The sequence below is a fragment of the Myodes glareolus genome, chromosome 7, assembly GCF_982192425.1.
Source record: "Myodes glareolus chromosome 7, mMyoGla1.1, whole genome shotgun sequence".
In the NCBI taxonomy this organism is placed as follows: Eukaryota; Metazoa; Chordata; class Mammalia; order Rodentia; family Cricetidae; genus Myodes; species Myodes glareolus.
Genome location: NC_142032.1, coordinates 72,087,554 through 72,104,133, shown reverse-complemented (window position 1 = coordinate 72,104,133; position 16,580 = coordinate 72,087,554). Strand labels below are relative to the sequence as shown.

At 46.9% G+C, this 16,580-nt stretch overlaps 1 protein-coding gene and 1 pseudogene across 1 annotated transcript in view; one reads left to right on the top strand and one right to left on the bottom strand.

The window, feature by feature from the left end:
* The window catches only part of Cpxm2 (carboxypeptidase X, M14 family member 2), a 115,106-nt gene extending 99,188 nt beyond the window's left edge, over window positions 1-15,918 (bottom strand). The window contains exons 1-2 of the mRNA XM_087908348.1: window positions 15,447-15,918; window positions 3,728-3,826 (exon numbers count right to left, since the gene is read on the bottom strand). Coding sequence (XP_087764474.1) covers window positions 3,728-3,826; window positions 15,447-15,780 — 433 coding nt within the window. The 5' untranslated portion in view covers window positions 15,781-15,918. The remainder of the gene's footprint in view (window positions 1-3,727; window positions 3,827-15,446) is intronic.
* LOC148121461 (small ribosomal subunit protein eS26 pseudogene) lies at window positions 211-2,230 on the top strand (annotated as a pseudogene).
* Window positions 15,919-16,580: the final 662 nt, after the last annotated feature.

Genomic DNA, 16,580 nt, shown 5'->3' with positions numbered 1-16,580 from the left:
CACACATTTGCTCTTGGGAAAGCTCTTCGAGGGTGACTTACTTGCATAGGCCCCCACCAACTTGAGACTCTTTTAACGGCTCTGCCACTGGTCTTCAGTGTGAACCGCGTACTCACCACCCAGTCTCTATCCTTTCCTCGGTCATTATTCTCTCCCTCTCCTAGTCTCATCAATTTTTCCCTTAAAAATAGAATAATTCCGCAGGCTAATATGATATCTGAGATACTCAGTGAACTGGCTGCCTTTGAGGTGAGTGACCCCACCCATGAGGCTACCTCAAAAAAAAAATCTAGTTAGTTGAGAGCATCTGTGACAGAAAAGAGGTAATGCCATGTGTACATGTGTGTGTGTGTGTGTGTGTGTGTGTGTGTGTGTGTGTGTGTATAAATGAACTTCCAAAATCTTACTGAAATGCCTCCCTCAATTTTAATAACTTCCAATTCTGAGAAAGAAGAAAGAAGATCATCTAACCCAAGCCTTCTGCTGAAGCTAAGAGAAAATCTGGACTAAATATGTTTTAAAATGTGTTTGAAAGCACTCAGGAATTCACCAGACACTGAAGTACCCTTGAGTCCAGATTGGTTGGTAGCAAAACTCCAAAGTGCTTCTGAGGCTAGTACCTCAAAGCAATCTCAGCCTTGTGGCACATGCCTGCAAAAAGCAACTGTTGCTGCCCTTCCAGCAGGTGAAGAGACCCGTCACCAGAAAGGAGTTAAGACTCTGTCCTAGTTTCATTTTGGTCACCATGACAAAAAAAAACCTGCAGAAGACAGCTTAAAGGAGACAGGGGTCCATCTCAGCCTGCCATTCTAAGTTACAGTCCATCACTGGGGAAATCATGGCGGCAGAAACTTAAAACGATGGGTCACATCACATCCACAGTCAAGAACAAAGAAAGGTACACATTCGTGCTTATTTATACTTACTTCAATTTCTCCATTCTTACACAGTTCAGGGTCCACTGCCTAGGAAATAGTGCCCCTCACAATGGGTGGTGTTTAGTCAAATCAATTACTTAGCTAAAACAATTCCCCACAGACAGACCCACAGGCCAACGCAGAGCAGACAGTCCTTCATCTGGATTCTCATCCCAGGTAATGTTAGGTCAAGCTGATGACTGAACCTAACCATCACAGATGCCAAAGGACCGGAGCCCCAGAGGAGCCTGAGAGACACAGTCCTAGCTATATACTGTACTCCCAGCATATCCTCCCAAGGGATAAGGTCCTTGCAGTGGACACCTTGGTGTCCACCTTCAGATGAAATACATATTTAGGTCCATACATGACTGCAAAAGCTCATAACTGATTTCTCTAAATCTTAGAACACACTGTGGTCAGAGCAGTGATATCTTTGATGGCAGGTTGTTAGGTAGAAACACAGCCTCAAACCCTGACACTGTACCTAAAGGAATATGAAACTCCCCTGGTGACCTTCACCTCTGTGACACCGTTCTTGAGCAGATGTGGCAGCTGAAAGTGAGTGCTATTCAAATCTGTAAAATGTTCAGCTGAATTTCTTTTTTTTTTTGTCTTCTGTCACTACTACGCAAAAAGACAACAACCCTGGAATATTTCATTCTAAGCTCTGTTTTACTATACAACCCTGGCCAAAGTACCCTACCTTAAGTTACAAAGTATGGAGGAGTGGGGAGGAGGAGGGGGAGGATAATTATGATGGTGATGACACCCACAGTGATTAGCAGGGTGCCTGGAAAGGTCAGATGCTGAGCAAAGCATCTAGCAACTATACATACATTTAATAAATTGTCATTATTACTAACAGTAGCACAAATAATCCTGAATATTGCAGTTTGGAACATCAATAGTGACGAAATAGTTGAGACTATTCATAGCACCTCTTTTGGGACTTGGCTCCAAGATAATCAAAAAAAAAAGGAGAAACAATGGTCTTGCCAAAAAGGGCTGTGGCCATGAGCAGCTAATTTGCTGCACTAACTGCCCGGGTGCGTGCCCAAGGACAAGGCCATTAAAAAGTTTGTCATTGGAACATTGGAGAGGCTGCTGCCATCAGGGACATGTCCAAAGCAAGTGTCTTCGACGCTTATGTGCTCCCCAAACTCTATGTCAAGCTGCATTACTGTGTGAGCTGTGTTATTCACAGCAAGGTAGTCAGGAATGGACCTCAGGACACTCAGAAGGACCAAACACCCCCACCACAATTTAGACCTGCTGTTGATGCACCACAACCTCCACCAAAGCCCATGTGAAGAAAACACCTTGAAAAAATAAAATGGGAGGGGGCTGGAGAGATGGCTCAGAGGTTAAGAGCACTGACTGCTCTTCCAGAGGTCCTGAGTTCAATTCCCAGCAACCACATGGTGGCTCACAACCATTTATGAGATCTGGTGCCCTCTTCTGGCATGCAGGCATACGTGCAGACAGAACATTGTATACATATTAAATAAATAATTTGAAAAAAAAAATAAATAAAATGGGACTTATTCTACTTTATGTAGCATTTGACTGTGTCTTTGCCAGGTGTGAATTGTGTGCTATTTTATCTTCTGTGTGTGCATTTGAAGACCATAAGGCAGAACAAACTTAGTACTGTTGGTCTCTGTGTTCTGTACACCTTATTTTTTGCAGGCTGGTCAACCTGTGAACTTCAGGGATCCTGTTTATGTTTCCCCAGCCTTAGGATTAAAAGTGCTTGAACCAGGCTCGACTTTTTTATGTGAGTTCTGGAGATAAACTGGGTCAACCAAGATTTTCATATTCTTGGAAACCGGTTTTGCTTTCTTTTAATTTGGTTTTCTAGTGTAGGGCACTCACTGACTTCTCCAGCCCTGCAGGCTATGTGTGGTTTTCATTGTTTTCCCTTTGGCTTTGGGGGGACATGGTCAGATGCTTTGCTAACTTTGAATTTAGGTCTCTCTAACTGGTAAGATTAAAGGTGTATGTCAATCACAAAAAAAGAATATTCATAGCTACAGCTAGTGGGCCAGCACTCCTCCATGAGTCTTAAAATAATTAATAACATTGAACATTCTTTTTCTATAATTTTTGGGTTTGATTTTTGTTCTTTTCAAGACAGTATCTCATCTATCCCAGGCTGTCCTACAATTTTCTGTGTTGCTACGGATGACCTTGAATTCCCAATCCTCCTACGTCTATTTCCCTAGTGTTGGTCTTAGAGGTGTGCACCATCACATCCGGTGTGTACAGTGCTGGGATGAAGCCCAAGGCTTCGTGCATGTGAGGTAAGCACTCTATCAATCAAACTATACGCACCCCCTGCCACCACCTAACACTGAACATACTAGGGTAAGTAATTATATAACTAAAAGTTTCACATGACCGCAAGATGTCAGGTCTAGTATTGCAGATTCCTGAAACAAAAGACTTTATCTTTGTCCCCGGAGACCCTCTGTTGAGAGACAATAAACACACAACCAAGGCTATGGGCAGCTAAGAGATCACAATACTAAGAGATCACTTCCAAGTGAGACAGTCTAAGGGAGGGGACAGAAAATTTGGAAATGACTTGAGCAATTCAATCAGGAAAATCTCGGTGGGGCAGTAATGCCCCCAGAGAGGTTTGAGCTGCTGAGATGTCTGTACTCCTACACAATAGCTAAGAATAGACACAGGTTCAGACAATACCCCTACAGGGTATATATGATCATACAGCCATGCCAGCTGCCTGCATCCACCATGGGCAAATGACAGAAACTGGTCAGGGACCCTCCAAGAGCTTCACTTACTCTCTCTGACATCCTCGTGGGCCACAGGGACACCATGATCATCTCGGGCAGCTTTTTCAAGACTCTTGCTTCTTCTGCCTTTCCTGTTGCTATTTTTACCTAGAAAGAAAAGGAGGAAAAGATATTGTTATTCTGCGTATCACAGAAGCCTCTGAATGGGAGAGCTCACAGTCCTCTCCTGCAGAAAGCTGCCCCCAGCTCTGCTCCCCAGTCCCAGGGCCTTGGACTCCAAGGGGTCTGTGGTTAAAGAGGAGGATGCTCAGTACATATGGAGATAATCACCCCTCCCAAAACCCATGTGCAACTGTATGCGGTTAAGTATTGTAAGCCTACAAAATGCTGCTGAAGCTCCCTGAGGCACTAGGAGAAATAGCTGGAACTGGAGGTCAAAGCCAGACTTGGACATCAAAGTTAGCATGTTTCCAAAGCTAGCTCGCACACCCAACTCTCCGACTTGTGGACCTGTGAGCCGGTTGCTCACTAACTGGGGAGTGACCTGGGAGCCTGATGTGACCTTGTTAACCTTCCATTTTCTCCTTACTTTGTCCCCCTACCCCTATTCTAAGAACATTTGGCATAAATTGTCCCCATCGTAGGCACACCCGTCCCTCTACTCTCAAGCTAATTGGCTCCTTCCCATCTTGCAAATCTCAGCTTGGCATCGTCTTAAACTGCCTTTTGATTCCTCCTTCAATCTAATCAGTAATCCTAGACTGACAGCATCTGTCTAGAGTCAATTTGCCTCTAAGCTAAGCCTAATGCAGGGGTTCCATTGCCTGGGAAGTGCTGAGGGAAAGGAGGAGGAAGCAGGATCCAGTCAGGATGGATACCTGAACTCATCACCTGGGGCTTTGAGAATGGGACAGGCTTACAGAATGTTTCCCACTTGAGAAAGAAAGCCTCTGCATAAAAACTAGCCAGCTCAGGGTTGGGGTACAGCCTTCCAGAGAAGAGAAGAGGTGTGATCCACCCACACTCCAGGGTGCTACCTGGGAGACAGGTACCCCCACGCTCACCAGCCTGACCTCTAGACCACTTCCGCTCCTTGACAAAGAAAAGGTAGCAGAGCCTGCCACACAGGAAGTTCGAGCAAGAGCATGAAATGGTACCTGCGAGATACTCAGGATGCTGCTGTCTCTGTTATTATTATTATTATTATTATTATTATTATTATTATTATTATTATTATCCTGAGGTCCATATGTTACTAACACTATCCCATTTGCTAACAGCTGACAAGAGTGGCAGGCTCCAAAATTTATAAGGCATGTTCACTGCAAGATTCAACCCTCTGAGGACAGGAAGGGCATTTTACAGTCGAGGACATAAAGACCTTGGGCTATAGTTCTCGACCTTCCTAATGCCGTGACCTTTTACACAGTTGCTCGTGTGGTGCTGACCCCCAACCACAAGTTAGTTCATTGCTACTTGATAACTGTAATTTTGCTACCATTATGAATCATCATGCAAATACCTTAAATGTGACCCCCCCAAAAAAGGGGGTCTTGATCCACAGGTTAAGAACCACTGGCCTAGAGTGAGGAAGAGGGCTTTCCAAGGTCACTGACAGCCAGGAGGTAACTGTACTAGTGGCCAGCTCCAAAGGGCCTTCCCTGCCAGCACAAAGGCCTTTTCCATAGACCCTTCCTCCCCCAGAACAAGAAAGACGCCATATGGTCTGTACAGATGAAAGAAGAAAGAGAAGAGGAAATAGTGTTTGGAGAAGAAGCCAGAATCCAATCAGCATCTCCATCTGGGCCGTGTGACAACGCAGAATTCCTTAAAAGTAGCGCACTGCACCCGCTAATACTGGCCACATGTTCCATTCTGGTGCACCGTGGTAAATATAATTCCTCTGGCTTAATAATTAAAAAAAAAAAACAAAACTATTCTTCCCTTTGCTACACAAGGAGCTTACAGTAGCAACCCACTCCCTACACACACACATACACACTCCAAACCGAAAAGTCTTTGCTTCCCTGCAGTCTCTGCTTCCCCAGGAAATTCCAGGCCCCAGAGCTCTGCACTCCCCCTGCAGGAGGGACCTGGCCCAGGGTTCTGGCAGTTCTTGCCCGTTTTCTTGGTAAGAAACCCATGGCAGGAGGGGAAAAAACACCACGTGAGGATCTCACAGTAGCTCCCCAGAAAGGTCTCTCTCTCCTCCTACAAGTGTTAGAAATGAGTAGAGTGTGTGTGTGTGTGTGTGTGTGTGTGTGTGTGTGTGTGTGTGTGGAGGTGTAGACACTTGAGTGTGCATGTGTGGTGGTACATGAGCAAGTGTGTATGCATGCCTGTGGACAACAAAGGACAACCTCAACCTCAGCGCTGTCTACCTTTTCTTCTTTCCTTTTTCAGTTTTCAACGCTGTCTCTCACTCCCCTGGAACTTGCCAAGCAGGCTAGGCTGGCTGGCCAACAGCCCCAGGGATCCTCTTGTTTCTTTGCCCCAGTGCTGGGATTGTTTGCACTGTGATTTTAACTGGAGACCTGAGCTGGATCTAACCTGAAAGACCCCTCCCTTAGGACTGGTTTTCATGGTGTGAGAAAGCATGGAGAAGCTTCCAGGGGATGGAAGCAAATAGGAGTCCTACCCAGCCGTGACCACAGCAAAGTCCCGCGCACATGATAACCCTCAGGGTGCAGTAGTAGCACACATACTTTGGAAGTAACTCGCAACTCCTCAAGTGAACTCTAAGTTCTCTCATGCTGGTACTGGAAACCTAGCCAGCTACTCTGGGCTGGGAAGACATTGATCTTGGAGGAGACCCTACATCCAGAACATTATTAAACCAACATAAGCCCTAGCTACATTCTAGATATTTATCCTTATATCCATAGATAAGTGTAGTTCTCAGCCCTCGCCAAGGAAACCTCTCTTTGCAACAGATAGAGACTATTACAGACAACCACAACCAATCAAAATGCAGAGGACAAGAGATTATGTGGTGCCCTGACCCAACTGATATACCTATGATGTAATTCCTGCATCTAAGGCTCATGGATCATTGCAAATCAATAAATAAATAGGAGGGAGAAAGATTGTATGAGCCAGAGGAACAGGGCGTTTTCCAGGATCATGTCTCCTAGAAATGTGAGAGAAGCTATATCCATGATATCTTATCAGCTTAGCTGCCTAAGCAATTCCCAAACAGTGACGATATCAGAGGACATTCTAACATAAAAAGGGGAAAGATCAAGGGGCCTCTGTCCTAAACACACAACTATGGGCAACTAGGGAAAGCTGAGAGCAGGAGAAATGTTTTCCCAGTGAAGAACATCCCAACTGGTTACTCAATACCACAAGGTGAGCCCCAAGATCATATACATACAGGTAACATTATAGGAAATGGGCAGGGTGCAGTTATATATTTAGGGATGTGTGTGTGTGTGTGTGTGTGTGTGTGTGTAATATACAATTAAAGAAAAAAGTCATGAATTTGAGCAGGGAGGGGTCAAAGGGAAGATTATATAATTATACTATAATTTCAAAAAATATTATATAAAAAAATAATTTCCTGCTCCATACAGGTAAGAACAGGAAAGGGACAGGGACGAGGCAGGGACAGACAGCCTGAACCCCTTTCCGGTTCTGAGAACAGTTGGTGTCTGAGAGGATGACCTCAGTGGTCAGGCAGGGAAGGAACGCTGAAGGGTCACCAGGTAGACAGCAAAGGCCACTACACTAGAAGCCCAGATCAGTCCACCTACGAGCATCTTCCTCTCCTGTCTACATCTATGTTTCTCGGGTGCTGAATCCTTCCTGGGAAAACAATCTGATGACCCTCCCTCCCCGGGGGGGATCAGGCACAAGGGCAGTAGGCACAGCTGGCAGAGGTGCCTCTGAAACCAGCACACCCACTCTCTGCACCAGGGTTCCCGACCTGTGGGTCACGACCCTCTGGTGGTCAAATGATCTTTCTACAGCGACCACCTAAGGACATTAGAAAACAAAGTTATTTACATCACGATTCATAACAGTAGCAAAATTAGAGTTATGAAGTAGCAACATGGTGCAGGAGAATTGTCTGTAATCTGTCAATCATATTTTAAATAAATGCTGATTGGCCAGGCAGGAAGTATAGGCAGGAAAACCAGACAGGAAGTAGAGGTAAAGCAAAGAGAATGGGAGTATTCTGGGAAGCAGGAAGCTTCCTCCGCCATTCCTACCCAGATCACCGAAGAAGCAACATGTGAGCTACCACACTGAGAAAGGTACTGAGCTGTGCGGCTAACATAGATAATAATAATGGGTTAATATAAGTTACAAGGGTTAATAAAAAGCCTGAGCTAATGGGCCAATCAGTTTATAACCTAATGTAGACTCTGTGTTATTTTCTTTGGGAATTGCCGGTTGTAGGGTACTGGGTGGGACAGAAACCCCAACAAGCCAGCCCTCATGTTACAGCAACAAAAATAATTTTATGGTTGGAGGTCACCAAAACATGAGGAACTGTGTTACAAGACCACAGCATTAGGAAGGTTGAGAACTACTGCTGTAGGCAGTCAGCCGCCCTCCTGATTCTCAGCCACAGTTCTATGAAGTTCATTGTCTCATAGAAACACCCCAGGAATAGCAGCAGGAAGGCAGGTGCACGCAGGTAAGTGTGGGTCCTCTGTCAGCTGTACAGGGACCCTGGGCACCTATCTGCCTGGGTTTGGGTTCTGCCGAGAACAGGCTGAGATAATCAGGTACGTACCGCACAATTGTGTGTGGGAGATGATTTCACGCAGCTTAAAGGGGCTAAGTAAGAGGAGGAAGGAGATGCTGACAACCTGCAGACATTGTCTGTCAGGGTCTACAGGACACAACCTGGCAGGGACTCCAGGGGCAGGGGAAAGGTGACACAAAACTGTGCCACCCCAGCTCTGTCATAACCAGGGAGGTCACACCCATCACACCTCAGCAGGCGGTCTGAGCATTATTGACACAATCCTCCAGGGGGATCCAAAGGCTTGGAAATTCACACGTGCCCCATAAAGAGCAGAGTTCTGCCCCTAGCTGTCTCTGAACCTCAACAGGCTTACCAGGGAGCATTGCACATGTCTCGTGTGGAGTAGACAGCATATCCAAACCTGTGGCACAGAGGCTGATTCACATGGGAAGGAAGGTATTCTTTGCCATGATAGCCATCCAGGACAACCAGTGAGCAGCTAGGTGGAGGCCAGCCACTTAGGATACTGACCCATCCCACAGTCAGTCAAAGAACCCAACTCGAAGCTTTCACGACCCAAGTGGCAGCTGCATGGACAGGGGCCTGAGAGGGTCTCCGAGGGCAGAGCTTGCCGCGGCTGGGTGACACTAAGCCTAAGCACTTGTCTTCCTAGTCCCTTGGGATATGCAAAGGAGGCCTCACCACAAAATCCAGGCTCTGGAGCTAAAACTGATTTTGTCCTGGGTTGAAAGCATGGTCACCTTGAGATATGGCAGTCACAGGCACAAGAGGTAGATGGGGCAAAATGCCAGGACTGTTTTAGAACCACAGCATGCAATCCGGTTTACTCGACCCCGATCGGGTCTCTGCCCTCTATCATCCAGGCACAACCCTGATTTCAGGAGCCTTGGGCACAGGCAGGAGGAGCAGGTCAGCGATGAGTTAGCTTTGGAAAGAGTTCTGGAAAGGCGGGAGTGCCTCAGAAGTAGAGGCTTTTTTCCTACTCCATCCTTTCCCTGGGAACTTTGCCGAGCGTTTACTTGGATGAAACACTCCAGGTTTAATACTCAAGCATGTATGTAGGCAGTCATCAGGGCTTTCTTGTTCTTTAAGTATGCCAATAACAGCCCCTGGGTTTATTAAAAATATAACTGAAATATTGACAAACACCTCCTCCTAATCCTCACACTCTAGTTTTGCCTAAGATAGGGTATGTCCATCAAAGGCCAAGCTGCCCTGGCACATTAAGAGACCAGGCAAAGCTCTGCAGGAAAAACATTTTCCACCAACCAGCAACAGCTCACACACAGAGAGCTTTGTCGATAAGCAAATATGCTCAAAGGGCCACCTTTCTTCTTTCCCCTGACAGCTGAGACACAACCCATTCTAAATGCAAACTGGATGATTCCGGGCATAGACCCACAAATAAAAATGGCGCTCTGCACTCTTTGAACGTTCCAGAGGGACTAACTCAGGACCAGGGGATGTCCGTGTGGGTTTGTTCAGATCCAAACGGTGGCGCAGTCTAGCCTGTGCCTGGAAACACTACAAACAAAGGAGTCAGTGGGAAACCAGATTTAAAGCCTCAGTATCCGAGCCAGATCCTAAGCCAGGGAGCAGTGGAAGAAGAAAGCACGATATTCACGTCACTTATTCTCAGTCTTGTTTGTTTCTTTCTGCCATGTGGGTGGAAAAGGCAGGTGATTTATGCAACTGTGATGTATTAGTTGGCTGCATTTCATCCTCTAAAAGGAGCATGGCCACCATTCAAAGTCACCCCAAGATATAAACATACCCTAAGTCCACTGGCATGGCCTCCATGGAGCTGCTATTTTATTCTCTCTTCGTGCTGGATAATGAAAACGAGGGACCTGAGGCTCGCTTCTGGGACCACAAAGCATTCCAACTGCAGAAGCTGTGGAATTCAACCAGAACCAGCTGAACAAATAGAGTTGGAAGGAGGTTGTCAACGAGGAAGAAAATTCTAGCAACCATCACTGCCCATCCAATGAGTGGATGGCCTTGGAGTAGGGAGAGTCCATCTGGGGAGGGGTGGAGCAGAGGCTGGGCGGCCATTGTCTGAACCCTGTAGTGGAGAGGAATTTGCACTCTGATCACTCACTTCCCTAAAAGTTCTGGGATTCTGTGATAAACTGATGCTTACAAGAAAGACCTCAGACAGTCAATGACATGAGAGTCCCCTAACCCCCAGAAAAGGATCCCATGGTCCTATATCCTGGTGGGTACAAACACACACACACACACACACACACACACACACACACACACACACACACACAATGTGTATATACATACATAAGTTTGCACAAATGCATGGAGAAACCACAGAAATGCATATACACACAAACATGCACACACACACACAAATTTATGGAGAAACTTCTGAAACGTAACATTACAATCTAATAGTATTTATAATATTCTATGTCGTACTTTTGAAACCCAGTGGCAATTCTCAACCCCCTGCAGATAGATGACTGGCAAGGTCTAGACATTTTTGTTTGTGAGGGCTGAGAGGAAGGTCCTACTGGTATCTCATGAACCAAAATTATATATCCTACAGCATACAGACCCTCACTCCATCCCTGCACACGTATAATCCAAACCGCTGAGACTATCGAGGTTGGGAAACCCACACTAGAGATACCTAAGATTTCCCACTGAGGTCGTGGGACCTCACCATAATACTTCTGTAAGTTCCTATGAGCCTATAATTATTCTAAACTAAACTTGAAGTAAATGCTTTTCAGTTTTCTCTTCCATTCAGTACAGCTGGGTCCTTCTCCATTGAAAATGAAGTACTGGTTAAGCATCCCTGATTCAAGTTCTCAGGAACAAAAGCACTTCAGATTTCACGGTTATTCCCAGCCATGAAATTAATCTATGTGTCATATATGCCACACGCATAGCCTGGAGGTAGCTCTGAGTTAAAGCAAAGCTTTGTGGTGTGCAATCACCATGCGTAGACTGGTGCTCAAAAGGCTCAGCTATTTGAGCATTTCAAGTTTTAGCTTTTCAGAGAATGTATTTTAGTTTGCCTTTAGTTGCTGTGATAAATACATAAGCAAAAACAACTTGGGGAAAGAAAGGGTTGGTTTTAACTTGTAGGTAATAGTGCATCAAGGGAAGCCAGGGAAGGAGTTCAAGGCAGGAGCATTGAAGCAGAGACCACAGGGGAAGGCTTTCTTAGCTACCATTCTTCCATAGACTAGGACTACCTGCCTAAGGAAAGTGTCACTCACATTGGGCTGGGTCCTCCTACACCAATTAGCAATCAAGTCTAAGTCCCCCCACAAGCCCACCCACAGACCAATCTGAGGGTAGTGATTCTTCAACTGAGGTTCCTTCTTCTCAGGGGTGTCAAGTGGACAACCAACCATCACAGGAGGATTCTTACTAGTATTCCCAATTGAACAAAGGATTCCATTTTCCAAGCCACTTCTATCGCTATTAGCACAGGGCATCCACAGGGCATTTCTCTGGTTGACAAAGATCAAAGCCAAAACTCAAAGCCAGACCAAACATCCTTGCCACCAGCCTCCTCAGAGACCCTCACATATGCCCTATTAGTGCCCACCACACACACTTTTCCAGTTTCTCCTTTATCAACTCCAACTTCCATGCTCCCAAGATCAAAGTGGAAAACATTTCACTGTCTCTAAACGTGATAGCCAAGTCAGTTCTCCGTTCTGTGTTCTCACCCATCTCTCAGTCTTACCCTCTGCTCCCACCCCACTGCCTAGCTTGTCCTGGAACCCAGCACTCAACAGTCGTGATGCAAACTCCAGAAACTTGCCTCGAACACCCCAGACCATAGCCCCAGATTCCCTTTTCTGAAGCACATTCTTAAGATTGGCAACCTGTCCATAAACAGCCACACCAAGAGTGCCTCTATGACCCTGTGAGTGTTGTATATACCATGCCACCACTTAAAGTGGGAGAGAATCATCTTCTCTCTGTGCAAGTGAAGTGCACAAATTCTTGAGTCCCCTAAGCAAGAATGTTTTAATCTCTCCTCTACTACATGGAGTCCACAGTTGAAAGTTTCATTGAACACACACATACATATGCATCCACTCACACTCATGAATCTGTGCACACACAGTCATGCATCCATGTACTCATACACACACACATACACACACATATTTGTCTACACATTCAGAGAGTGAGAGGAGTGGAGGGAGAGAGGTACTAGTTTAAATTGTTCGATGGAGCCCCGCGGTGGTGGTGCACGCATTTAATCCCAACACTCAGGAGGCAAAGACAGGCAGATTTCTGTGAGTTCAAGGCCAGCTCGAACTAGGAATACCAGCTCCTGTAAACCCAGTTCCAGGACAGGCACCAAAGGCACCAAAGCTACAGAGAAACTCTGTCTTGAAAAAAAAATCCCACATGGCAGGGCACCCTGACTTTTCTTAAGACTGGAGAGGGAGGGGGGAGGGAAATGAGAGGAGGGGAGGAGGTGGAAATTTTTAATAAATAAATTTTAAAAATTATTCGATGGATGTCACCCTCTTCTTGTGCTTATCCTAGATGGGGAAACTCTAAAACATCCCACCGGATTCATTAGGAAAAGGGCTGAAATGCAATGAGCCAGGAAGCAGCTCCCCAAAGGCCTCTCAGGCTGATTCTGGTGTTTCAGGATGTGTCTTCCATTTGGAAATAGGATCTGGTTGACTAACTATTCACCACGAACAGTAAACGTCCTGTCCCAGGCCAACTTCTATCTGCAGGTGGTTTTCCAAAGGCAAATGACCCTTTTCTCGCAAACCAGATTCTACCTGACTTCAGAGACCCCCCATTCCAAGGCTGATAACCGCCGATGCTCCGAGAAGAAAGGAGAGCCACTTCTAGGTTGTAATAGCTGAGCCCCTACCACATAAGATGGGGACACTGCTAAGGCTGGGCTGTGACTTTCTGGGTTGTCAGGAAAGATTATAACTGGCCACTAGTAAGAGTACCCAAATAAACTCAGCTCATTAATCAAGCCTAGTCAGCCATATCCCCCTGGAAAGCATCCAGGGGCTTTCCTTCTCATCCTTCTATTTATTGTCTTGACATCCCATGTTCTATACGACTCTCAGCACACGTGTGATTATTTCCCCAGAGTCACACAACTTCTGTGAGGTCCTTGGAGAAGGGACTAGGTTGTCTTATGTTCTCTGTTCCTAGCACACAGTAAAGGATGTTATGAAAGGCTGTGACATCATCAGACATAGTAAAATCCAGTGGCAGACACTGTGCTTTCTATCTGCAGGTGAAGCAGTTGGGGCTCAAAAAGTGGACCCTGAGTTCCAGGTTCCTAAATGGCAATCCCAAGGCCTGGCTGATAAGGTGGGCTTTTGTGGGAGCCCACTGATGTGAATCCATTCCACCTTGACCAAAGATCAGAGAGTTCAGGTCTATTCTTGCTCCTTCAAGGTTATGACAAGGGGTTTGACTCAGGGCATGGCTAGCAGGATGTTCTGACTGAGGATGTGGTTACTTGATGCTTTGGGTATTGAGGAGGTGATTATTTTGTTTGTTCCTAATACAGTGGTAAAGGAGTCTTTTGTCTTTCCTCTCCTCTTTGGACTGGGTTATTTAAAGCTTTTGAGACATAAAAGCAGTATGAACTTTAGAATTTACCGGATGTCCTCTTGACTCTATCCTGCATCTCTGTCTTTTCTTTTTTTTAATCTCTGTTTTTTCTACCTGCCATTTCTTAATCCTCTCACAAGACCCGGCTCATGTTGTCGCCCAGACTCGGGATATGGCAGGCTTCCAATTCTCCCAAGTAAGACAGTGATAAAACAATTTACTTCCCTTGTTTGAGCTTAAGGCTCCTCATCTGTAACACAACAAGGATAGCCATTTTCCTGAGCTAGGACGAGAACTTAATGAGACCAGTGGACATTACTAAAGTCAGTGTCTCATCCCACCCTTTAATTCAAGCCACTGCAGTTTCCTACATTTTAATCCATGTTAAACCTCACACACAAACACACACACACACACACACACACACACACACAAGCAGAAGACATTGGGAAATTCTTATGGATCTATTTGGGGGTCAGACAACCCATAGAACTGTCAACGACATATGTCAGAGATTCAGCCATATACAAAGGTGGTACTCAAATGGGGCCAGCCCCTCAGGAGTGTCTGCATCTTCCCTTGCCACCCTAGTTGATGACTTTGGTATCTGTTAACCAAATGAAAACCACTTCTGAACTCAGAGCTCTGGAACCTAGTCCATGACTCTCTTTTCAGGCAAAAACACTGCAAGGTCAAAGAATTTGGTCACCATCCTGCTGGCTTCCCAAGGCAGAAATAGGAGGGACACAGCTCTAACACTGAGCAATCACCCATCTGAAACAATTTAGAGAAAGTCCTCTTCACAGGTTTTGTGATAACGACCGGACCGGAAGAAAGTGAAGACGGATTTTATTTTACTCTTTTAATAAGGAAAATGAGATGAATGCAAAGGACGCATAGCTCACCCCAAGCTGCCAGTCACTCGGAACTTTCCAGGGCTCCTGTAGTCTGGCCTTTCTTGGCAGAATCTTGGCTGCTACAGGGACCAGAAGTGGTCCAAAGTCTCCAGCTGGGACTGTGCCATCCTGTGCCTAGTGGATACAGGGGGCCCACTGACAGGGGAATGGAGGGAACAGAGAAAGGGCACAGCCTGAATAAAGGCCACTGACCAAGCCTTGCCCAAGGCCATCTGCCAAATTACACCAGCCAGTCACATGCCGATGGATTAAAGTCATTCTGAAGAAAACGCCTCTGAAGACTGAAGACCTAAACAGAGCAGGAAGAAGCAATAGACACCTCTTGGGACACCGGGGCCGGCTCCCCAGGCAGCTTCTCAAAGTGCATAATTCTGCCTGAGGGGGCAGGGAGAGTAAGATGGGCTTAATTTGGATGCCATCTCTAGTGAGTAGCCAGCACCACAGGATTTTGGCTGGCATCACTGAAGGAGTCATACTGGGAAGTCAGGTGTCCCCTGGAATGCAGCGATCGCGGGCGCCCCCTCGGGTCGCTCTATGAAAAAGTTACCTGGTGGAGGCGTCTCTGCGACTACCTTCTCCCTCTTGGGAGCCTTCTTTGCCTTGGCGGCCTTCTTGGGCGGCCTGGGCTCCTGCTGGAGCTGTTCCTGCTGCTCCTGCTGCTCCTGCTGCTCCTGCTTCTCCACCCCGAGACCCTCATGCAGTGAAGGCGAGAAGAGCTCGGGCTCCCGCTCCGGATGCTCATAGTAGCGCTCGCGTCTCCAGAGTTCCTGGCCATAGTAGTCTGGCTCCTCGAAGGCTGTGCCCTGTGCTCTGACCCCAGTCAAGGCCACCGCCACAAATGCCAAGGCTAGCGCCCGGGAGGCGGCTCCTGGATGGGCCATGCCCGCTCCGTCCTGTGCCCTGGGCAGGGTCCGGGTTCCCGGGAGCGACAAGCAGGCTACAGATGACTGCTGTGGCTCGGGACAGGGGCGCGGGCGCTGAAGCGGGTGCAGATGCGGCGGGCCCTGGCTGGTGGGACAGGCCAGACGGGCGGGGCTGGGCCGGAGCTGGGCGGGCAGGGGCGCGCCCAGGAGAGGCGAGGCGCCGGCAGACCCGCCCTTTTTCCTGCCGGGGCCTCACCAGCAGGTGTTGGAGGCCCATTCATTCTAAGACTGTAACCAGCCTTCCTTGTCTTTCCCATTCTGTCCTACTGGGCACCCCTTCTCAGACTTCGGGCATGCTGATCTTCGGAGGGAACTTCGGGCTGTGTCTTCCATTTCTTTTTGCAGAAGGACAAACCTGAGTTAAAACTAGCCTGAAATCTTGAGGCTGGATAGAACCAGAAGGCTGCCTACCTGTCTTGCTGCTCTCAGCCCAGGCAGAAACCCCAAGTACCTGGATGAAGTTCTTTGAGAGCAGGGCCTAAGGGCCTGGGGACTCCTGCTCTCAACCCTCCAGAGTATTTCTGTTGGAGAGAATGGGGCCAATCAAAGACCACCATTTAATAAGTTACAAGAGGGCATTGGTCTCTTCCAAGAATCAGGCCTGTCTGGAGAAACCTGGTGTTGCTTCCCTTTGATAAAGTGGTCCCCACCTTTAAACAGCATGCCGTAGGTTTTCTTAGTCTTCTCTAATATAGTGGAAGCCAGTGGCCCCAACTTCTCTCCAGGCTGGAACGATGAAGACCCAGGGCCTGCAGCAA